The 24,958-nt window shown below is 38.5% G+C and overlaps 1 protein-coding gene across 1 annotated transcript in view; it reads left to right on the forward strand.

Moving 5' to 3' along the window:
* Positions 1–19,535, forward strand: part of LOC121390555 (optomotor-blind protein-like) — a 53,004-nt gene extending 33,469 nt beyond the window's left edge. The window contains exons 3-6 of the mRNA XM_041522400.1: positions 4,631–4,798; positions 11,366–11,442; positions 15,648–15,820; positions 17,092–19,535. Coding sequence (XP_041378334.1) covers positions 4,631–4,798; positions 11,366–11,442; positions 15,648–15,820; positions 17,092–18,599 — 1,926 coding nt within the window. The 3' untranslated portion in view covers positions 18,600–19,535. The remainder of the gene's footprint in view (positions 1–4,630; positions 4,799–11,365; positions 11,443–15,647; positions 15,821–17,091) is intronic.
* Positions 19,536–24,958: the final 5,423 nt, after the last annotated feature.

Raw genomic sequence — 24,958 nt, forward strand, 5'->3', positions numbered from 1 at the left:
AATTAGGTGGCAGAGTTCAACATTGCAGCTTTTAAAAGTATTGAAATAGTGTATTTTATAGTAAAAATAAAATTAATTATGTATACTTGATTGATTATCAATGTTATTTATAATCTAATTATTGCTTTAGCATTAACTGGGGCGGCTGGAAACTGTTGGAAATTACAGATGGGGTATAAGAGAATTTGGCTCCGCCCACAGGGGGATAAGGGATTTGTCCAACGGCAAACAACCATTGAGATTAAAGAATTTTACATGAAGGCGGGATAATGTTTTTTGTTCAATCGTCAAACAAAATTTTAAATAGGTGGACCCCAAGAGGAATCACGGATATATTTATTGATTTAATGTTTTATATTTTGAAAATTGTTATAGATTTTACTTCATATCCATTATTCTTTTAAATGGTTACAAACTTGTAGTCTCCTTATTTTGTATTTCAATTTAACATTATAGTATGTATACTCTTGTCTACGGCATATGCACTCATGTTTGTATATTACACATTACAAAGTAAAAGAAAAGTGTTTGATAAACATTATATACAAACAAATATTTACAATGTATATGAATAAATTAAAAATTATTTGACAGAGTTGAAATCAGTTTTATAACAGAAACAAAAAAAAAAATATATTTGATTTTCACTTATTATATTACAAGTTGTTTCGATAATTCACAAAATCTTTAAATTAAAATAATAACCAAGACGTAAAACCTCATTCACTTCTTCCGACATTTGATAAATTAACAGATTGGGCAAAATCTTTCTTTTTTTTCTTTTTTTAAATATAATTTTAACATAAACCCGCTGGCGAGAGGTCTTCCAAAGTAATTATAAAATTTACGAGAATAATCGTTGCTAATGTTATCTTTCAGCGCAATTGCCCAATTCTGTATTCCCACAATTTGCCGCGCATCATTTTAAATAGCGGTGTGTTAACCTCGTGTCACACACATTAAGAGAAATAATTCATTCAAATTTAGTGAACTGAACTCCGTGCCCGACCAAACAGCCGCACCAAGGAACTCCGTATATCGTATGATAGATCTGGTGTCGAGAGAACACTATTTTTTTTTTTCCGGCGGAGATATTTCCTTTGATGAGTTCTAGAGATAAGATGGCGGCAAGTCTCGTTGGAAACTCTCGGCATAGTGTGACTTTGTTGGCATCTGCCTTCTAATTGCGTCAAAATTTTCTTAATCAACTACACTACTTTATTCTCGATGATAAAATTAACTTGGGCAAGTGTGGCGCCAAAAAGGATGAGGGATTGTGTAGACAGAAAGGGGGGGAAAAAACGACGAAGAAAAATGGGTATCTCTGTTGATGATCTTTCTGTGTAGTCCACAGTCGGCAGACGAGACATGCACATATAAAGTCAACATACTAAAACACTATGTTTTACAATTTTATAATACCATGAAAAAGAAATAATAGAAGAAAAAGGTTTTATTTAATGACGCACTCAACACATTTTATTTACGGTTATATGGCGTCAGGCATATGGTTAAGGACCACACAGATATTGAGAGAGGAAACCCGCTGTCGCCACTTCATGGGCTACTCTTTTCGATTAGCAGCAAGGAATATTTTATATGCACTATGTGCACCATCCCACAGACAGGATAGTACATACCACAGATTTTGTTACACCAGTTGTGGAGCACTGGCTGGAACGAGAAATAGCCCAGTGGGTCCACCGATGGGGATCGGTCATAGACCGACCGCGCATCAAGCGAACGCTTTACCACTAGGCTACGTCCCGTCCAAATAAATAATAGTGTCTTCTGAACAATTTCAATTCATAACTTTTTATTACGATATTAACCATTGCAGATAACACTCTTTAGGTGAAAACGGAACTTTAACACACTGAATAACATGGATACGTTTTCTTTCTCTTTTTTTCTTTCTTTCTTTTGGTGGTGGTGGTGGTGTGGGGGGGGGGGGGGGGGGGGGGGGGGGGGGGGGGAATTTGTTTGTTGTTGTTTTAACTTTTTGTCTTTTCTTCTGTCAACTACTAGTATTTCTGTTAAAATGCCTCTTCGAACTTAAAATTAAAATTAAATTAAAATTGTCCTTTTGATACAGTTTCAAACCCGTATTCCATTTTTTTTACCCTATCCAGAAGTCCATTTGCTTTTTAGCCGTAAACATAATACAACATTTGTCGCGCCGTGAAGGTCTATACTTCTATAACTAGTAGTAAAGACAATACTTTCTGTTGATTGTCCAATCGCAAATTAGTCTCGATTCATGAGTTGCGCGTGGCGATAATTCATTCACGCTGGGTTTTATGAATATGAATTTAGACAGCCGAGGCAAACAAGTGTAAAAGATTGTCGAAACCCGTTACTATGCAAATTGGAGAGTTTAAATATCTCGATGGCCGGCTAATGAACAATGGATGATGAGGGATTGAGAACTGTCGTCCAGGGTTTGAGACCATGGGCAGCCCGGCGGAATAAAAGCCCGATAGACGAGCGCGTTTTATCTCGAGAGTTGATGACTCTTTATTCCGCGCATCTTTTAGCGAATGTTACAGGGAGAGAGATTGGTGGATATGATGGATGTTGAGATAGAAATCTTCAAGTGACGGCCTGGCACTTGCGTTATGACAGGCGTGCTGAAAATACCACGACGAGAAGCCCCTTCGCAAGATTACTGTCTTTGGTCGTAGAGATATTAGCATATCGCCACAATCTAAGTACTCGCCGCAAAGACATGCAACAATATCCGGATACCGGATCCTCCGCTGATAAGAGTGAAAGTATCCGCACGCGCTGGGGGCTGGGGCGCAGGTGGGGTGGAAGGGGGAAGGGATTTAGGTTATCTGTACGAAGAACAGTATGTGGAAATAACCAGGAATATTCGCTGCGATTGGCATATACTCTGATGTCTGCTAAGCTGGGCTGAGACCGCAGAAAACGGTGACCCGTGACGTAACACTAGACGCTGCACGGCACATATTCCGGTCAACATTGTTTTTTGGTAGTCGTGTTTACGTTAAGTTGACTCTTCATTCGTGTACTCTACGCCGGTTTGTTCAGGTTAACTGATTAAGGATTTTAAATTTCTGAACAAAAAACCCAGTCCGGTTTCCGAAATGGACAGGTTCCGGTTTTATCAGGTTTTTAATACGTGGTTTAAATAAGAGAAAATTCGGAACCATGAAATTTGGCGGGTTTTGACAGGATTTCGTTATGTTCAGGGTCCGGTTTAGACAGGTTTCACTGTATTAGAAGACCAATTGCAAAAGAAATCTATGCAAATGTTATCAATGTAATGAAACGGACATGTTAAAAGCTTAGAGAGAAAACATGTTTTGAACTCTGTGTTAAATGGCAAAAGTAACAAAGAAATAATCAAATCCATGTAAGAGAAAATATTATTCAGTATTCACAACCCACAGATAGTCCTGTAGCAGAAGCTAGAGCTTTAGTTTTTGAAGTAACATGAACCGGAAATATAACAATTATCACTATGGTGGAAACTCTGGTTGGTGCGAACTAGATGGCGCCTGTTTTTGTTTTCTTTTTAAATTGGCCGCCATTCCATCATTAAAATGTTTATATCTTCAACTTTACAGCATTTAAAAATGTGATCTTGGTGTCAAAACTAATGTTTATGAGGTCTGAATGACAATTTTCATGAACTGAATGTTCATGAAAATTGTTTGTAATACTGTCAGATATTGCATTGAAAAACATTCAAAATGGCTGACCAAAATGGCCGTATGTTTAGTATGAAAATATAATAATATTGGTAATATGACTTTATAAGTCTAATGTTAGGTTTAGATTGTTGATAATTTTAAGTAGCATATTAAATTTTTTTTACTAATATAAAATATAACTGTAAATTGTTAATGATTATCTAAAGTAATAAATCAAGATAGCGGAGGAATATGTTAAAGACAGCTTCATAATCGTAATAAAAGTTGCTGTTTCTGCTACTAACTTTTTATTAGTTTTAGTAGTATTATTTTGGAGTATTACTGAGAGTAGATTGATGAATATTATTGTCAATTTTTTTCGGAAATTTGTTTTAATTTTGATAGGCAAAGTAATTTTACAATGATACGTTAAAATTAAATAAGTAAAGATAATAAAACCACAAAAACACACACACACACACACACACACACACACACACACACCACACACACACACACACACATATATATATATATATATATATTATAGTAACTTTATATTTTAATATACAACAGCAATGGAATTTAACCTAAACCCGCCACGCTGTTCATATCTATTTATAATTGTTGTGTGTATTGACATTAATTTGCTATGGTTGGTATACTGTTTTAAAATATGTTGATGCATATTAAAAGAAATGTGTTTTTATGTGTGATCCATGAAAATCAATGATTATGTGTTTTTCTGTGTGATCCATGACGATCATTGATTATGTGTTTTTCTGTGTGATCCATGAAAATCATTGATTATGTGTTTTTCTGTGTGATCCATGACGATAATTGATTATGTGTTTTTCTGTGTGATCCATGACGATCATTGATTATGTGGGTTTTTTTGTATGTGTGATCTAACGATAACTGATTCTGTGTTTTTGTATGTGTGATCCATGAGACTCATTCATTTCATTCAGACTGGACTGGGCTTCTTTCAGACCATTCTCAACTCCATGCATAAATATCAGCCTCGTTTTCACCTCGTCCGAGCCAACGACATCCTCAAGTTGCCGTACAGCGCCTTCCGAACATACGTCTTTAAAGAGACTGAATTCATCGCCGTAACCGCCTACCAAAACGAAAAGGTAACTTTGTGTTTGTGATTTTTTTAATTTAAAAAAATAAAATGTTTGTGATTTTTTAATTTAAAAAAATAAAATGTTTGGGGGTTTTTCTTCCTTTTATTTACTTTTACTGCATTTTCTTTTTTCAAATTTCTTACTTTCATTTATTCTTTATTTCTTATATTCCTTCTTTTTCATTCATTATATGGTCCATTCTTCCGTCCGTTCTCATTCATTCGTTGATTTCCGACTCAATTATATGTTATTGTTAATTTATTTTCTTGTCTAAATCCATATATGTTCAAGCACAGTCACCTTGGGACACCCATAGCATAGCTATTTCGTCTGTTTATCTAGGACGAATGTCAGTGGTCAGTTAGAGAGAGAGAGAGATAGAGAGAGAGAGAGAGAGAGAGAGAGAGAGAGAGAGAGAGAGAGAGAGAGAGAGAGAGAGAGACAGACAGACAGACAGACAGACAGACAGACAGACAGACAGACAGACAGACAGACAGACAGAAAGAAAGAAAGACAGAGACAGGCATAGACAGAGACAGATTGAGAGAGAGAGAGAGAGAGAGAGAGAGAGAGAGAGAGAGAGAGACAGACAGACAGACAGACAGACAGACAGACAGACAGACAGACAGAAAGACAAAGAAAGCCCACATAGAGGAGACAGACATAGACAGAGACAGATTGAGAGAGAGAGAGAGAGAGAGAGAGAGAGAGAGAGAGAGAGAGAGAGAGAGAGAGAGAGGAAGGAAGATAAGGTTGTATTTAACGACGCACTCAACACATTTTATTTACGGTTATATGGCGTCAGACATATGGTTAAGGACCACACAGATATATAGAGAGAGGAAACCCGCTGTCGCCACTTCATGGGCTACTCTTTTCGATTAGCATGGAACGAGAAATAGCCCAATGAGGCCACCGATGGGGATCGTTCGTAAACCGACAGCGCATCAAGCAAGCGCTTTACCATTGGTTGAGAGAGAGAGACAGACAGACAGACAGACAGACAGACAGACAGAGATATATATATATATATATATATATAGATAGAGAGAGAGAGAAGAGAGAGAGAGAGAGAGAGAGAGAGAGAGAGAGAGAGAGAGAGGGAGAGAGACAGACAGACTGCAGACAGAGAGAGAGGGATATCGTTGCAGTTGTCTTGCATCATCCCACTCGTTGCACATTCAATCTTAATTGACAGCCGGTAGTGAGACACGAACTCCGTACTTACCAGATTTAATCCGGACGTCCCAACCACTGCGCCATTGAGGGAATCTAGACAATCTTTGATGGGACATGTTATGTTCCTGTACTTTGATTTGTTCAGAGCGATATCAGAAATAAACCGCCAAACGTTTCCGTCCATCTGTTAGGAGAGCCTCGGTTAGCTTGTGACTGACGTAATACAACGTCATCAGATATTCTGCACCTTTAACTCTTGATACCAGATATCAGAGATGAGCCAATGGCTACCTCTCTTCCGTCATGAAACTGACATTTTATTTTTATTATTTTAAAAGTTGGACGGCGGAATTGTTGTTTGTTTGTTTGTTTGTTTGTATATTTGATGAGTGTATTTAACTGTTCTTTAAAAATTTATGGTGTTAATACTATGCTAATTGAATCCCTGCTCAATTACAGATTAACTGATGACATTGATGAAAATAGTAATTGTTGCTGGCGTTAGTTATGTGAATACGTGTACTGGTAAATCAAATTCCCAAAGTTAGCAGTATCGTACTCACTAATGTGGCTAGACGTAGCCTAGTGATAAAGTGTTCGCTTGATGCGCGGTCGGTTTGGGATCGATCCCTGTCGGTGGGCCCATTGGGCTATTTTTCTTTCCAGCCAGTGCACCACGATCGGTATACCAAAGACTGTGGTATGTGCCATCCTGTCTGTGGGATGGTGCATACAAAAGATACCTTACTACTAATGGGAAAATGTAACGGGTTTCCTTTCTATGGCTGTGTCAAAATGACCATATGTTTGACATCCAATAGCCAATGATTAATAAATCAATGTTCTCTAATGGTGTCGTTAAACAAAACAAACTTTAATTATTTAAATACATGTACTAATTATATGTCAACAAATTACCAAATGTTTGACACCCAATAGCCGATGATTAATAAATCGATGTGCTCTAGTGGTGTCGTTAAACAAAACCAAACGGTTTTTTTTAACTTACCCACTAATGTTCTGGGTCTGCCCTGACATCGTTGACTTACTTTATGATCTAAGAGTCGGTCTGTCGAGAAAGCTGTTGTAAATCCCACTTCTCTGTTCTTTAATGTAATCTTCGGTATCGCAACTTCCGGTTTCGCTTCATCTTCCACCTCAATTTCCTCCGCTAGTGCTTCCTCATTGCCACACTTCCGGTTTACTACCATGACCGGTGTTTCCGGAGCGATACATTTTTATTTGTACATAGTGAAATAATCTTAACCTTGCAGTTCTTTTTCAAGCCATTTTTTGGTTTTATCTCGCCGATACTATCTGGACTGTATTGTTACAAACACTGTCTGTTTACAAGAGTAAAGTGGTGCAAAATATATCGCCACAAACCGGATGTGTTTATGTAAAGTCATTGAATCAATGAAAGAAACACACAAACAAACAAACCGTCGATCTAGACCAGGATGAAAAATTAATCATTAGTTTTGCATTTTGCGAAGGCGAAACGAAATATATCCATAAGGTTATTCTTGTTAAACGAATTTCAAACGTCACATATTTATAAGTAATATATATATCTTTAAAATACATATTGCCATATAATCTGAAAATGCTGTCAAAATTAAACAAATTAAGGACATTTGTTAATAAAATCAACAGTCTTCACTTTTATGGTAAAAAGAATATGCTTTTTATTGTATCATATATATATATATATATATATATATAATATATATCTATATATATATATATGCTACTACTGATTTCAACCTCTAGATTATAGTGCGACAAATTAACATTAAATTAAAATATATATTAATTTATTAGTATTAGAAATGAGCTCTGTAGTCTAGTGGATAAGCTGCTGGACAATCAAGCTGACGACAGTGGTTCAAATCCCGTCAAAGCTGGCTCACACATTCATTCATCTTTCTCATATATCACCCTCTGCCTATCATTCTCATTATCTTAATATAAAAAAACAAAAAAAAAAACAACAACACTTTCCAATTTCTCCCACGATTTCATTGTTTCGACCCTTTCTGTCAGTTTCTTCCGACTCTGTCTTCTGAGCTGTCCACACCATCACCTACCTGTCTCAACTTCCTCCACGGGTGCAGTCTCTGTGTATTTCACTGCACCCACCTGGCATCCTCGTCCTCTGCCGCTAATAAAGCTAGTCTGATCCACGGCACTAACGACCGCCGGTAGTAGGGGTGCATAGTAGACGGTTACAAGTGCCTCTTAACAATGCCAGAAGTAACTACTGAACGCTCCTCAAAGTGGTCAGACTAAGCCCACAGCTAAAAGCTGGTGGGAAATGGCAGGTGTGTGGCACAGATAGCCACAAGAGACAAGCACATGTCGCTGTTGGAGAGACAAGGACTGGGATGTGGATGTGGACATCAACACACCGACCTCTTCCTGTCATTGTATTTACCGTTAAAGGGGCGTACCCTAGTTTCAACCCGTGAAAATTAACACTAAATTTAGTTAATCTACAAACCTGTAACACATTTGGATAAAGTTACAATTGAGTGAAACATGAGTCTGTGACTTTGAAATGGTGAAATACCCTCTACAAATAGACTAAAACTCGACTCCATAACTGTTACTTCTCAGACGCACGTGCGTTTTTAAAATATGAGAAATGCATTTTGTGATATTAAAAACACCAGGATGACCAAAAACACTTCGAATGTACGGAAATTAAAATGTAAGTAAAATATGATTTAAGTGATCAAAAACGGTTATAATAGTAAAAAAAAATATGCGTTAGTGTTTAAAAACTAGGGTATGTCCCTTTAATCATGCATCTCTGAATAGGCAGCCCAGATAGCATACTTGAACTTCAGTAGGACAGAAGCACCGAAATAAAATAAAATAAGAACATCAATTAAAAAGAAAAAAAAGCTTAATTTAGGACACGCACAACACATCTGAAAGTCTGTGCACTGATTTTTGAAGAAAAAAAACATTTCGTGCATGATTTTGTTTCCTACATCAACATATTGCTTCAAAATTGTGCCTGGTAGTCTTATTGCAAATATATGGGGCCGAATTTGCAAAGCGTGTTTTGTTTTTGTTTTTTTGTAAACACAGACATCTAAATATAGTAAATGTATGTTGTTACACGCATGCAAGAAAGAAACAGGCTTTATACATTTGGCCCGTGATGTTTCTTATTTCAGATTAGAAATTTGTGGAAACAAACCGGAATATAAATGGATACATAAAATAAACTATCCGCGGGTGAACATGCATACACATGGTTTCTGGCTGTTTACTGGCATGGTTTGCAGGAAATTCCTTCAGAAAATGCAAATGGAATTTGCTAGTAAATACATTAGTGCATGTCGAATTGGTTTACAATTATTCGATTAAACAGACTTAGTTGGGGTTAGCCACGTGAAATCTATCTACGCGGGGTTGTTGCTGTTGTCTGTATGCTTTTATATGCGTGTAATTATAGTACTAATGAAGTCTCGTGTTACCACAAATAACGTTCGTTTCATTTTAATTTATTTCCGTATTTACAAGGACGTATCCTGTGCATACATCTCGACTAGTTGAGTAGGGAGTGAAATAGTTGGTAGTTACAGTGGTTCGTCAGAGGGAAGTGTAGTGGGCGTTGACTTCCCTGTTGAACTATGTTTCTTCTTCTTGTTCTTCTTGTTCTTCTTGTTCTCACGTTCTTACGTTTCTCTTTTTGTGTCTCTTCCACCCTCCCCTCCCTCCCTCTCTCTCTCTCTCTCTCTCTCTCTCTCTCTCTCTCTCTCTCTCTCTCTCTCTTACACACACACACCTTCTCTTTCCTTATCCATCTCTACTGTTTTCCTCCCGCTTTTCTCTCTCTCTCTCTCTCTCTCTCTCTCTCTCTCTCTCTCTCTCTCTCTCTCTCTCTCTCTCTCTCTCTCTCTCTCTCTCTATCTCTCTGTCTCTCTCTCTCTTACACACACACACCTTCTCTTTCCTTATCCATCTCTACTGTTTTCCTCCCGCTTTATTTCTCTCTCTCTCTCTCTCTCTCTCTCTCTCTCTCTCTCTCTCTCTCTCTCTCTCTCTCTCTCTCTCTCTCTCTTACACACACACACCTTCTCTTTCCTTATCCATCTCTACTGTTTTCCTCCCGCTTTTCTCTCTCTCTCTCTCTCTCTCTCTCTCTCTCTCTCTCTCTCTCTCTCTCTCTCTCTCTCTCTCTCTCTCTCAATGGTAGTAACGTAACCATTAACATTTTTAGTAAAAATCAGGTAAAACTGAACAATGAAGCCGGCTTAAACCTAATTAAATATAAGCAGAAAAATAAATAAAAAATAAAAATGTTAACGCCTTACAATCTTTACATAAATCGTTATTAAAGGGACAGACCCTAGCTTTTAAACACTAATGCATATTGTTTCACTATTAGAGCTGTTTATGATCACTGAAATCAAACTTTACTTATATTTTATTGTTTAGATTATCCATTTCCGTACAGCTGAAGTGTTTCTGGTCATCCTGGTGTTTCTAATACCACAAAATGCTTTTTTTTCATATTTTTAAAAACGCACGTGCGTCTGAGAAGTAACGGTTACAGAGTCGCGTTTTAGTCTATTTTTGAGGGTATTTCAACGTCACAGACTCTTGTTTCACTCTGTTGTATCCAAATTCGTTACAGGTTTGTAAATTAACCAAACTTAGTGTTAATTTTTACGAGTCTATATGAAAAATATGCCTTAGTGTTTAAACACTAGGGTCTGTCCCATTAAGAATCACAGCGAGAACGCATCATTACGTCAACAATGACATTTGAACAAATAAACACTTGCATACAGATTAAATTGAAAAATAACACATACATGTTTTAGCTCCATTACACCGATCTTTCTCTCAGTAACGACTAACAAACCAATTACTCTGTTCCAAAGAGACGGTAGAAATAGAGCCGATGTATGTGCCAAGGACAGCGTGCTTGAACCTTGAATGGATATAGACACAAAAAAAAGGGTTATTACACACTTCGTACAGTATGTATACAAATGTTCTCAACAGACCTGTTTGTAGGGTAATTGTTTTTCTTGTTTACGTCTAAGACATTCCGTATAAACCTGTTCTTGGATTTTATTCGTATAGCTGATTTTTAGATTGCTAGATATCAGTCATTAATTTAGTCGCAAGCTAGAGTACAGTCTATAGTGGTCAGACAGTTTAATCCGTGGTAGATTACGCTGTTGGTCTTTGATACAAAAATATATTTTTACAAAAGTATTCAAAGAGGTCTATTTATAAGAAGAAATTAGAAAATAAATCTTCAAAAATATCTAACCTCGTCCTTTTTGACTTCTTTACATCTTTTCACATTTCACATCACGTTTTAACACATTCTTTTCTACTTTATTTTCTCCTTTTGTTTTTTAGATTACGCAACTGAAAATTGACCACAACCCTTTTGCGAAAGGTTTCAGAGACATGGGAGGAGGCAAAAGAGAAAAGAAGTGAGTTTATGGTTTTATATTAAACCTTCAGACCCAGTGCCTTTAAGATTTTATATTAAGCATTTAGAGTCAGTGTCGTTAAGATTTTATATTAAACCTTTAACGTCATTGTCTTTAAGATTTTATATTAAACTTTAGCGTCAGTGTCTTTAAGATTTTATATTAAACTTTAGCGTGATGGTCTTTAAGATTGTATTTTAAAATTTTAGAGGCAGTGTGTTTAAGATTTTATATTAAACCTTCAGTGTGAGGGTCTTTAAGAGTTTATATTAATCCTTTAGAGCAATTGTCTTTAAGATTTTTTATTAAACATTTAGCGTCAGTGTCTTTAACATTTTATATTAAACCTATAGAGCCAGTGTCTTTAAGATATTAAATTGTTTTCGAGTCAGTGTCTTCAAGATTTTAATTTAAACCTTTAGCGTCAATGTCTTTAACATTTTATATTAAACCTATAGAGCCAGTGTCTTTAAGATATTAAATTGTTTTCGAGTCAGTGTCTTCAAGATTTTAATTTAAACCTTTAGCGTCAGTGTCTTTAACATTTTATATTAAACTTTTAGAGTCAGTGACTTTAAGATTTTATATTAAACATTTAGCGTGAGTGAAGCGATAAAACATACCTGTTTATATTCATATTAGCCCATTTCTCGTTCCATCCAGTGCACCACAATCATTGTTTAAAAGGCTGTGAGATGTACTCTCATGTGTGTGGGAAAATGCTTATAAAAGATCCCTTGCTGAAAATTGAAAAGAGTAACCCATGGGGTTGCAGCAGTGGGTTTCTTCTCTCATTATTTATGTGGTTGTTAACCTTATGGCCGACGCTATATAACGGTTGTTAACATATATTGAGTCGCAATTTGAGTGCATGCGTCGTTAAATAAAACATGTTCCTTCTTCCCTTCAGTTTCAATAAACCAAATAATGTCTCTCGTGCATTATTTTCTTATAAGATTTGTGAGCGTTTCATCGTGGGTGTTGAAACATGGACATCGCTAGTTCAGAAGTCATGCAAGTATCGTTTAGCGGCTTTACAATTAAAGTGACTTCTTCTGCGAAGAGCGATTGTTCGCCCATTCTCCTTTATGAGCGAAGAAGTGAATTCTCTGTAATTCCGTGCGGGCAGATAACATTAATTTAACCTCAGAGTACTTAGGAGAGCTTTGCGCATGTCTCGTAGTCCACACCGCGATCCTTAATTTGCACACAATCCGACAAATTTGTCTCTAAACGCGTTTTCGCGATATTCCTTTACCCTGCATTGCCATCTCAAAGACCTTTTGGCCATAATAACCTTCCCAAACCCCGAGATTATTTGTATTCCTAAATGAACTCATTCACGTTCGACAATGGCGGGGAACGAATGGGAAACGGAAGAGTTAATGAATTACCGTTGTTGATTATAACCCCGCAAAGGGCGCGCTGCGAGTGTCGTCTTGCACGCGCGGCAGTCACGGCGGCACAATCAGCACCTCTTCTATTACTGGAATCTGACCTAAAACAATTATCTAAATTGGTTATTGCCCGCCACCCCGGTCTTTAACGATCTTACCCATCGCGGGAAACTGGACAATTGTAACACCAATATCCCTCATTGAGGATGACGGTTAAAAACCTTAGAACTGTCTAAACATCTCAACAAGGTTATCATCCCCGTGCTCCGTAATTGCAATTTTGTCATGGTCATACAATACGGCGCGACCGCAGGACGGAAACTATTGCGGTCTAAAAGACCTCACCGACGGGATGCGGTACTGAGCTATGCAATTTTCTTTAACGCTAAATTCGTTATGCTGAATAGGCGATCGTTTCGCCGAAAAAAAAGAGAAGAAGAATTGAATAAAGCGACTCTCGAGAACTTTAGACCTTTCATTATTAAGTTAACAATTACTCTCGTTTGTTCGCAACGTCTGTTAGGGTTTTTCCTTTTGAATACGTTCTCGTTTGTCGATTTAGTTGGTAAAAAGTGAATTGTCTTGCGGTCCGTGCTAAGAGAATCACGTAATTGTTGGTGGTGTATCAGCTACATGCATGCTGTGACGGTTCAAATGCGATTTAGCGCTTATTTCGTTTACCCTTGTTAGTCGTTTAGAAAGTACTTGTAGTTGTGCGAGACCAAGAAAGGAATATTTCTCTGAAACTGATACCTTTTGCTTGGTGGCATAGGGGCGGGATGCAGCTCAGTGGTAAAGCGCTCGCCTGATGCGCGGTCGGTCTGGGATCGATCCATGTCGGTAGGCCACTGGGCTATTTCTCGTTCCAGCCAATGCACCACGACTGGTATATCAAAGGTTGTTGTATGTGCTATCCTGTCTGTGGGATGGTGCATATAAAATATCCCTTGTTACTAATGGGAAAAAAATGTAGCGGGTTTCCTCTCTAAGACTATATATCCAAATTACCAATGTTTGACATCCAATAGCCGATGATTACTGTATCAATGTGCTATAGTGGTGTCGTTAAACAAAACAAACTTTAACTTTTGGTGGCATAGTTAAATGTCTGTGTCAAATGAAAATGAAAGAAGCATTGAATATTTGTTTAAAGTTAGAATCTTGCTGCAAATGTTTTAATCAGCAACAGTGCTTGGATTTATTTCGTCGGTGCTTGGGTCGTAGGATCGAAACTCTTCGGTGGATCCATTAAGGTTTTTTCCCGACTGACCTAGTATCCCATGACTGGAGTATCAAAAGCCGTGCTATATGCTTTCTTATGTATAAAAGATTCATTGCTGCTAGCGAAAACAATGTACGGGTTTTCTTTGACAGCTACATGTCAGGATTACCAAAATTATGTTTAACATGTCAAATAGCCGATGGGTTAATTATGTTAAACATGTCAAATAGCCGATGGGTTAATTATGTTAAACATGTCAAATAGCCGATGGGTTAATTATGTTAAACATGTCAAATAGCCGATGGGTTAATTATGTTAAACATGTCAAATAGCCGATGGGTTAATTATGTTAAACATGTCAAATAGCCGATGGGTTACTTAATAAATATCCTTCAGTGGTGTCCTTAAACAACAAATAAAACTTTAGGTTTCTACCTTATGTTAAATGTAACTCTTGATCTACGAAATAGGTAAAGTAAAGGAAATGGTTTATTTAACGACGCACTCAAACACGTTTTATTTTACGGTTATATGGCGTCGGAAAATAAGTAAAGAACACCTGCAACCTCCACATAAGTTATTTCCTTTAATCAGCAGAGAGGAGATTTTTGAACAAGCATTTTCCCACAGACAGGATAGAACATTGGAGATCAAATATGTTTGAATTTAAAGTTTGTGTTATTATTAATGATACCGAACCACACATGGAACGTGTTTCTCCTGTATGATAAATAATGAAGGTGTTGTTGTTTCGACCAAGTAAATACATGAGGTATGTCACTGGTAAATATATATGTGTTACTGACGACAAACCATATAGAAAAGGAAGACAACGGAACGTGTTTAACGACGTCTCGGTAAAATTATTTAATGAGTGGTTGTTTGGTGTCATACAGATAGATAAGATATACAGACAGACAGATGTCTATGCATATAAACGTGTGTGTGTATCTGTGTGTGTGTGTATCTGTGTGTGTGTGTGTGTGTGTGTGTGTGTGTTAGGTAGATAGGTAGGTAGATAGGTAGGCAGGCAGGTAGGTAGGTAGGTAGATAGATAGATAGATAGATAGATAGATAGATATATAGACAGGTAGGTAGGCAGGCAGGCAGGCAGGCAGGCAGGCAGGCAGGCAGACATACAGAGAGAGGGGGGGGGGAGAGAGAGAGAGAGAGAGAGAGAGAGAGAGAGAGAGAGAGAGAGAGAGAGAGAGAGAGAGAGAGAGAGAGAGAGGGGAGGGAGGGAGCGGTTTAGTACTACATTAAACAAACACCCCTTTCCCAAGTACATATAAAATCCTCGTTACAGCTGATCAGTGTATGATATGTAGTAGTCAGATAGCTGTATACCTATATATATAAAATCCTCGTTACAGCTGATCAGTGTATGATATGTAGTAGTCAGATAGCTGTATACCTATATATATAAAATCCTCGTTACAGCTGATCAGTGTATGATATGTAGTAGTCAGATAGCTGTAGACCTCTTCTCTAACACCATAAAAGAAGCTAACACTTTCGAGTGGCATTATGACGGTTTACCAGAATTATGATTTACCAGAATATACATGTTGGTGGTTGTGTTCCAGGAGGCTGATAGCACACACGGGTCACCAGGGTGTTCCCGGAATGAGTACCGAACACGTCCCGGGCGATGATGACACTCTCGGAAGTGATAACGAGGACCACGAGATTTGCGTCGATGAAAGGTTGACTCCTCCCACGCTGACCTTTGACCCCAGTCGACCAATGCTGAGTTCAGGTACTGAGGCCGATGGTGTTAAAATCTAATATACCTGTATATATACCTGTCTATACATGTGTATATTAATTTATATGTTCAATACTGTTTTTATGCCATTAAGCTGTAAAGCTTAACGCAATAAAGAACTTGAACTTGGACCCCGTTCCACGAAACAGTCTTAGCACTAAGATCACTTTATGTCCTTAAGGTACATGTAGTTAGATCTTCGCGCTACGATCGCTTCGTGGATCTGTAATTACAATATATATATATATGAAATTCTAAATACTCCCATGTATTATTAACTGATTAAAAAATATCAACAAAACATAGTTTAAACAGCGCTGGAGATGCAGTGACACTTACCAACCTAAAATAACAAAATAAAAATCTTCAAAAAAAGAAAGAAAAAAGAAGAGAGCCTCAGACCTTTCGTACTTAGAATTCAAATTAAACCAAATAATATATGGAACTGTGATAAACAAACCAAAACAAAAGATAACGGTAAACTAAACCAATCCCCCTCACTAGTAACACAGCACTGAAGTATCAACACGATTTATCACATACGTACATATAGACTTGAAATAAAACAGGTGACCTATCGAGAAAATTCCATATTTTTTCAAAACGTACTGAACAATATTTGCTGTATTCGTCACTCTCACGGAAAACCTCTCTGCAAGAGAATGTTGCCAACACTGAAAAGTGTCGAGGAAAAAAACTCGCACAGAGAAACTGTAAAGGATATGAAAACAATTAATATATGCTAAAGCGAAAAGTTGTGTACACCAAATGGCATTTCGATCATTTTAATACTTTAATATCAAGGTTGACCCTGGCCATTGCCAAATAAGTCATTTGCTAATTTTCATACAAAGTGGCTACAACAATTAGTATCTGGCTAAAAACATTTTGTTTAAATTAAGCTTTTTTTGAATAATTTTTAAAGAAATACTCTACATATCTGAAAACTGGCTAAAGTAAAAAAGCTTTCCAGTGTGACCTGTCCCGGATGGGCGTGCGTGAAACCTTCGTGGTATATGGACACGTACAAAGAGCTAGCGCTAGCTCGCTCTCAGTCTCAGTCTCTCTCTCTCTCTCTCTCTCTCTCTCTCTCTCTCTCTCTCTCTCTCTCTCTCTCTCTCTCTCTCTCTCTCTCTCTCTCTCTCTCTCTCTCTCTCTCCAGTATGAGCCCTGTAATATGACCATGTGTATTGTTATAATCATACACTACATGTTCTACAAGCTACTTTCACAGTAAATATATCTTGTTAACACATTTGCAGACAACAGCGACCTAACAGCGTCGACAACGGCACCGAGATCCCCTCATGACGACCAGGTGTTGCCTCCAAACTCCAGTGTCAGTAGAACCACCACGATGGGTACCGGTCTAGACCAGCATGTCAGGAAGCAGAGGATGGACGAATCGGACGATAGTTTTTACTACAGCGATTCCCCTCATTCAGTTCACGAACACCACAGAGAGGACCCGAGTGATCGAAAGACCGAACCCCACCGAGAGGACCCAAGTGATCGAAAAACCGAACCCCAGCGAGAGGACCCGAGTGATCGAAAGACTGAACATCACCGAGAAGAACCGAGTGATCGAAAGAGCGAGGAGTTCCAAGCAGACGTAAGGGATTCTTCTATGTGTTTAGACAATTCTGACTCTGAGAAACACGCGCTGAAAGATAGAGGGATAGAAAGAAAGGATGATGTGAAGGGCTTGAACGTGATGGATATTGAAAAGCAGGACGATTCTTTGAACCATGTCGCTGTGGTGCGACACATAGAAACAATCAGCCCCGTGGGTGTTGCTCATAACCATAACGTGGATGAAGCAGCCCGCGCGGACAAGACACAAGACATTCAAATGGACTCGAGTTCTGCGAGCGAACCTAGTGAAAGAGATCAGAAAGTGGAAGTGAATTCCAAACACAGTCCAAAGCCGACCGAATGTCTTCAGAGTGAATACTCCAAGTTTAAAATAGAACACTTGTGCTCCAGTGCTGAACGTTCGAGACAGGAGCGGGAGAGATCTCGGGCTGAGCTGGACCGATTGGATTCCGAAAGGTCAGACTCTGATGGCGATTTCCAAGGCAGGAGTTTCGACAAAGAGCGCGAGAAATATTTCTTCAAGGAACACCGGAGTCCGCCGAACGTCACCGTGATCCACCCGTCTGCGAGCCACCCGATGTTTTCTTACTTCTGCCCGCCAGGGGGCCTGTGTCCCCCGTCCACGGCATCCCTCCCGTTCCCCATCAACCCCAGCATCTTCTCCCACATACCGAGCTCGCTTCTACCGGGTTCTTCGCCGAACATGTCTCACCTCGCGTCGCCCCACCTTCACCACGGCCCGGGCAGCGCCGCGCTGCTGGGAGCGCAGGGACTCTTTCCAAACCTACCTCAGAGCTACTCATCCATGAACCATTCTCTAGGAATGCCGGTCAGTTCCTTGTCTCATCTGCACGGATCTCATCAAGTCAATTTTCTGTTCGCGTCTCGATCGGGACAAAGGTACAGCCCTTATTCTCTCCCCGTGACAAAGACCACAGCGGCCACGCCCAACAACACACTGGCCGGCATGCACCTCGGTTTGAATGACGGTAACAGATCGCTTACGTCAACGATGCATGGCGGAAGCAGTAGCAGCAGCACTCCGCCCCATCACCGGAAATCACCTTTGTTTGGGGTCACTTCCGCTTCCGGAAATCCCAATAATGAACTTAAAAGCATGGAGAGAATGTTAAATGGACTGGATGGGAAGTTAGATAGGAGAGAATTGGACTGAAAGTGCATTGGATTATAAATTAATTTATTGAACGATTACCAAAGATTTTTTTTTTTACAAAGAAGGCTGTGCTAGTGACTACCGATGATTATAATTTGTGCCGTCATACTGAAAACCCGACCGTGTTCCAGAAAGACAGATTTTGCGAGTTGTCTTATAGACAAGATGTTGTGTGTTTGTTGTGTGTTAAAGTATATTTTGTTTTACTCGGTGTTTATTTCTTGGACGTGTACGGTGACAATTAGTTAGTGCTACGCATATATGGAAGAACGTACACGTTTACCGTTCGGGGGGTGGGGGGGGGGGAGGTATTTGTGTTGTGATACTGACAAAAAATAATTTATGGAACTGTCTTTTTATTAATTATTTCATTGGTATTTTAAAGACAAGGTTGCACGCTATATGACCTATTAAAGATAGAGTGCCGCGGATTGTGTGACTTGAAATAATTATACCCTGTACGGTCCTCTTTAGCTAAAAAAATTTAGCTAAAAATAATGTTATTGTTCATATTTTTGGCTTCGTAACAATAATTCAATTACATACCAAAATATTTGGCGACTACGTAGCTGGTAGAATAAAATCTTTCTGGAAAAAGAATTAATGTGTATATTTCAAGGCAAATTTTTGTCGGCCATTTTGAAGGTGAAATGGCGTGCGACCCTGGCTTTAAATCATGTTGTAATTTCTTTCATGGATCTCATTGTTGAATTATACCAAAGACATTTTTTTGTTCAGACAAAATCGATGGTTTCTTTGAAGCTTTACGGTATTTGGCACTGTTCTCACTTACCGGTGTTCTGATAGTTCTGGAATATAACACCTAGGGTTATGAATATTGTGATATGTTTAAATTGGTAAGTGTTTTACAGAAGTTGTCAATTCGAAGTGGGTGGCATTATTTTGTTTACTGTATACAAAATAAAAATACATCTATCAGTTTTACTTGCATTAATTATATGTTAAAGGCATATTATCACCGACCACTGACACCTATTTAATGGTCTAACAAAGTATTACCTGAACAAATATAATTTGATTTGTCCCTAAATGTACTTTATTCAACCATCTTCATAACCACCATACTCCATTTATAATGACATTTTGTAAAAAATAATTAAATTATGGCAATGGTCCACAATTCAAAACCTAAAATTGCCGAGAGAGATGACATGGATTTCACTCCATTATGGTTCAGTTAAGGTGATGCGATAGCTAGATTTGGTTTCCAACAATTAATGTAATTTTTATTTATTATCCCTTTTTAGAGCAATAAGGTCCTTTAAATCCGTGACAGTATGCCTTTAAACCTAAATGACGCATGCCAATCTACATGGAGACAGTTTCAGTTCCTTAGATGATCTCAGTGGCATGCATCATCCCTACGTCGTTTTAATTACGGTTATATGGCGTCGGACACATGATTAAGGACCACGCAGATAATGAGAGAGGAAACCCGCTGGTGCCACACAATGGGGTACTCTTTCCAATTAGCAGATAGGGATATTTGATATACAGCATCCCACAAACAGGATAATACATACTACATCACATTTGCATTACCACAGAGACGAGAAATAGCCCAACGGGCTCACCGACGGGGACCGATCCAAGAGCGATCGCGCATCAGAGCAGCAATTTTTCACTTGGCTACGTCCAGCCCCTTTCGATTACAATGTGGTTATTTTAGGAAGGGTCCTCAGTGGCGGATCCAGAAAATTTCGGGGGGAGGGAAGGCACTGACATGAGCCGGAATGCCTAGGGAACTTTGGAGGAGGTTTGGAGGGGGATCGTCAAAAAAGAAAATTAATATATAATACAATGATAATTATCGCAAAATGTAAGGGGTGGGCCCATGCCCCCTCCCCACAGATCCGCCTCTGGTCCTAATCATCCCACACATTTTAATAGCAATTCAGTTTACTTATGTTGTTGGATGTGTTTTTGTCATCTGAATATTAAACATGAACTTTTTCACCACGAGTCATGTTAATACTTAACTTCATAACATAATATACGTATTACACCCTTCGTCCCCCGCCTACCTCCCAGCGACTGGTATTAAAGTTACTGTATTGCAGGCTTTGTCCCCCGCCTACCTCCCAGTGGCTGGTATTAAAGTTACCGTATTGCACGCTTTGTCTCCCGCCTACCTCCCAGTGGCTGGTATTAAAGTTACCGTATTGCACGCTTCGTCCCCCGCCTACATCCCAGTGGTTGGTATTAAAGTTACCGTATTGCACGCTTCGTGCCCCGCCTACCTCCCATTGGCTGGTATTAAAGTTACCGTATTACACGCTTCGTCCCCAGCCTACCTCCCCAGTGCTGGTATTAAAGTTACCGTATTACACGCTTCGTCCCCCGCCTACCTCCCAGTGCTGGTATTAAAGTTACCGTATTGCACGCTTTGTCCCCCGCCTACCTCCCAATGGCTGGTATTAAAGTTATTGTATTGCACGCGTTACTGGTTATGGTCGATGGCTGATATTAAATTCGCTGACTAATTATTATGCAGGGTAAACTACGTTTGATTATTTTACAAGTTTGCTTTGTTTTGTTTATATTTCTGTTTTCACTTCTCCTTTTTAAATCAGAGTCCTATCATTATTTGCAGCTTGATTTAAAAAGAACATTTTATTATGTTCAGGTTTTCACAAATGTTTAACAACAATAATATATTTAAAACACACACTGCAACGAAATCTTAAAATAAAAGGTAAAATGTATAGCAATATTTTTATTTTTATTTTTTTTTATTTTTTTTATCCCAGTGCCCCCTTACCTCTCCTTTAAATTCCATCTCATTTCTTCCCGATCTGGCAACTCCTCCTATATTTCAACTTCTTTCGCTGCCCACATCCACATCCCTGTCCTTGTCTCTCCAACCGCAACAGGTGCTTGTCTCTTGTGGCTATCTGTGCCACACACCTGTTCCCCACCAACGTTTAGCTGTGGGCTTAATCTGACCACTTCAGGGTGTGTTCAGTAGTTACTTCTGGCAATGTTAAGAGGCACTTGTAACCACCTACTATGCACCCCTACTACCGGCAGTCGTTAGTTAGTGCCGTGGGTCAGACCAGCTTTATTAGCGGCAGAGGACAAGGATGCCAGGTGGGTGCAGGGAAATACACAGAGACTGCACCCGTGTGTATAGCAATATTAATAAACAACAGCAGAGAGCAACCCCCCCCCCCCAAAAAAAAAAAAACCTCACCCAAAACATCCACCAAATAATTAACAGTTTCAAATAATTTACAGTATATCCAGTTTACTGCTATAATTTGTCTGCCGAGTGTTTTATTCATATAAACATATGTGTTATTAAAAGAACAAGGACATTTAAACATATGTGTTTCATAAAATGTTATGAGGTCAATATTCGGCGCTGAAAGCGCTTTGCTTTAATCTAATTATTCCGAAACACACTTATCAATCGTGGGAAGTGAAGTCTCGGTAATTATGTATTACTTGTATTAACATGGAGACTGGAGGTCTCGGGCCTCGGTAATTATGAATTATATGTAAATATATACTGTGTTTTCGACACACATTTTTTTCTGGGTTTTGTTTTTGTTTTTTTTGTTGTTTTTTTTGTGTGTGTTTTTTTTTTGGGGGGTGGGGTTGTTTTTTTTGGGGGGGGGTTTGGGGGGGGGTGCTTGGGTTTTTTTGTTGTTGTCTTGTGGTTAGAAGATTCCTGGATCCACAACCGGTGAAGATAGGATCGTTTTAGAAATTATTGTGGTGGGTTATGGGGAGACACGTATTCTAATAAGCCGCAATCATCAAATAAAGGTAAAAAGAATTGGCGTACTGTGAAGCCAGTGTTAAACGCTCAAATAAAGAAGCATTGTAAAGTGGTTTGCAAAAACAGATGGCTGGTGTATGTAATGCTAGGATCAGACTACCAACTGCCAGCAGAAAGCTGGCCAACGTTCTGCTGCAACGACTTCTACGACTGTCCAGTTGCTATTCTGAGCGCTCTTACAAACTAGATGCTCGTCGTATAACCCATTAGTTGTTAATATCAATGCACCCGTCTAAGTCGGGAGTTGGGAAAATTACAACGCAACCGTTGAATTGGCCAACTTTCTGCTGGCATTTGGTGGTCTAAACCTAGCATTATTCAATTTGCTCTGTTGACGTTGCACGCCACCCAGTTACTTTTGCATGTTGTTGTTTTTTCAGTACGAGTTCTATGTCAGAGTATATTTTGTGAAGAAATAGTAACAACATTGAAACGTGACTGCTATTTCAAGGACAACAATCGCTTGATAACTAACCTGTAAAAAAAATCAATATAATCAATACAATTTTGTTTTAGTTATCCACCTCTAAGCCAAACCACCTTCTCATTTTGCTGTTTATATATGTGGTAACATACCACCTGCATAGTTGTTATAATTTAGTAATACAAATAACAAGTAATTTAAAACCAACGGATTATTTATATTAAAAAACCCTACAGACGTCAGCCTACTTGTAATCATCAAATAAAGATTTTAAAAGGTATTTCGGTTATTTCTATTAATGAAGACCTATAATTTCTTATTTTTAATGAAGACATATTATTTCTTTAAAAAAATAACACGTAACTTCATACCAATGGGTTATTAATATACTACAGAAATCAGACTACTAAATAAAAATTTGTACAGGTATTTTAGTTATTTCTATTAATGAAGACTTATAATTTCTTAATTTTAACGAAAATGTATAATGTCTTTAAAGAATAACAAGTAACTTTAGACCAATGGGTTATTAATATACTACAGACGTCAGACTACTAAGTCAAGATTTGTAAAGGTATTTTAGTTACGGTGTATTTATTTTAATGAAGACCTATTTCTTCAACAGGACAACACAAAGTAACGGCAAGGCACCATTTGTGGTGGTGTGGTACCATTTAGGGATGTTCAGATTTATCAGATGGGAGGAGGGTGCGGTAGGCAACACCATAAGCATTATGTCATCCCCTGTTATCTTTTAACCACCCATACCTTTGTTTAAATATTGTTACTTTATTAACGTGCCTCATGGGCGGATCCAGGAAATATTTTTGGGGGGGGGACCAAAAAAGAAGGGCACATTGACTCGTCAAAAGGGCACCTTACTACAAGTTTTGATATTTACAATTAATATGAATTCCTACAGTTCTACGTCATAATATACTAGCAATAATGAAGTAAATTGGCGTCACTCGCGTTAGAACCTCAATGGGGCCCCATTGAGACTCAATAACACAGACACATATCTGCAAGCTTGCGCATGTACACGAAAATCTTGATTTCATTTATCTACAATATAATTATTGTTTACTTAAAAAAAAAAAAATTCTACAAACAAAAAGGGCACTTGGACATTTTGAGGGCACTTGAACAATTTTTGGGGGGACGCGTCCCCCTGGTCCCCCCCCCCCCCTTGGATCCGCCCATGTGCCTATATCCAAAAGAGGTTCAGGCACTGTTTAAATAAGTTTATTTTGTGGATATATAAAACATACAGTCTTTCGGTAATGGTGACCTCTTTATAGAGGTGGGCGTTTCATAAGCGTACGACAGGGGCCAGGGTGTAAGTACTTCAAATTCATGCAAAAATGTTACAGATATTCGGGCAAAATATGCTACCAGAGACCTTTTCCCGTGTATATCCATCATTCAAACTGCGTAGTGATTTGTTTGCAACCCTATATTGCTGTTTGGTAGTGATAAATAAATGTTGTTATCCAGATTCGGACATTTTCGTTTAAAGGGACATTCCTGAGTTTGCTGCATTGTAAGACGTTTCCGACTAATAAAATATTTCTACGACTAAACTTACATATTAAATATATATTCTTGCTTAGAATAGCAGTGTCTGTATATTCAATGTGTTTCTGGCCGTCTTAATATTTGTAACAAGCCCAAACTGGATTTTGCCTTCAAAAAGAAATTTAACCTAGTACAAATATTGCAACGATCAGAAACACGTTTAATATACAGACACTAATATTTTATGCAGAAAAAGTTACTTAATATGTAATTACAGTCGTTAAAAAGTTTCCGTTAGTCGATAACATCTGAAAACATGCAGCAAACTCAGGAATGTCCCTTTAATTCGGGCAAAAACCAGCTTGCCCCCTCCCTTCCCCCCCCCCCCCCCCCCACCACCACCACCACCACCAAAAATGAGAGCCCGTACGCCTATGGGCCGTTTTACAGAGGTGGTCGTTTCAGCTTGTTGACCTATTAGCCTTCTTTCTTCTCCTTCTTCTTCATTTTTTTTTAAATAGATCATTTCCACCAGTCCGTGTAATCATGTGTGTAATATCCCTAACCTAACACAACTCGTTGTTTAAACACGCCTCGATTGATGTAAAGTAC

Source organism: Gigantopelta aegis, chromosome 3 (genome assembly GCF_016097555.1).
Source record: "Gigantopelta aegis isolate Gae_Host chromosome 3, Gae_host_genome, whole genome shotgun sequence".
Lineage (NCBI taxonomy): Eukaryota > Metazoa > Mollusca > Gastropoda > Neomphalida > Peltospiridae > Gigantopelta > Gigantopelta aegis.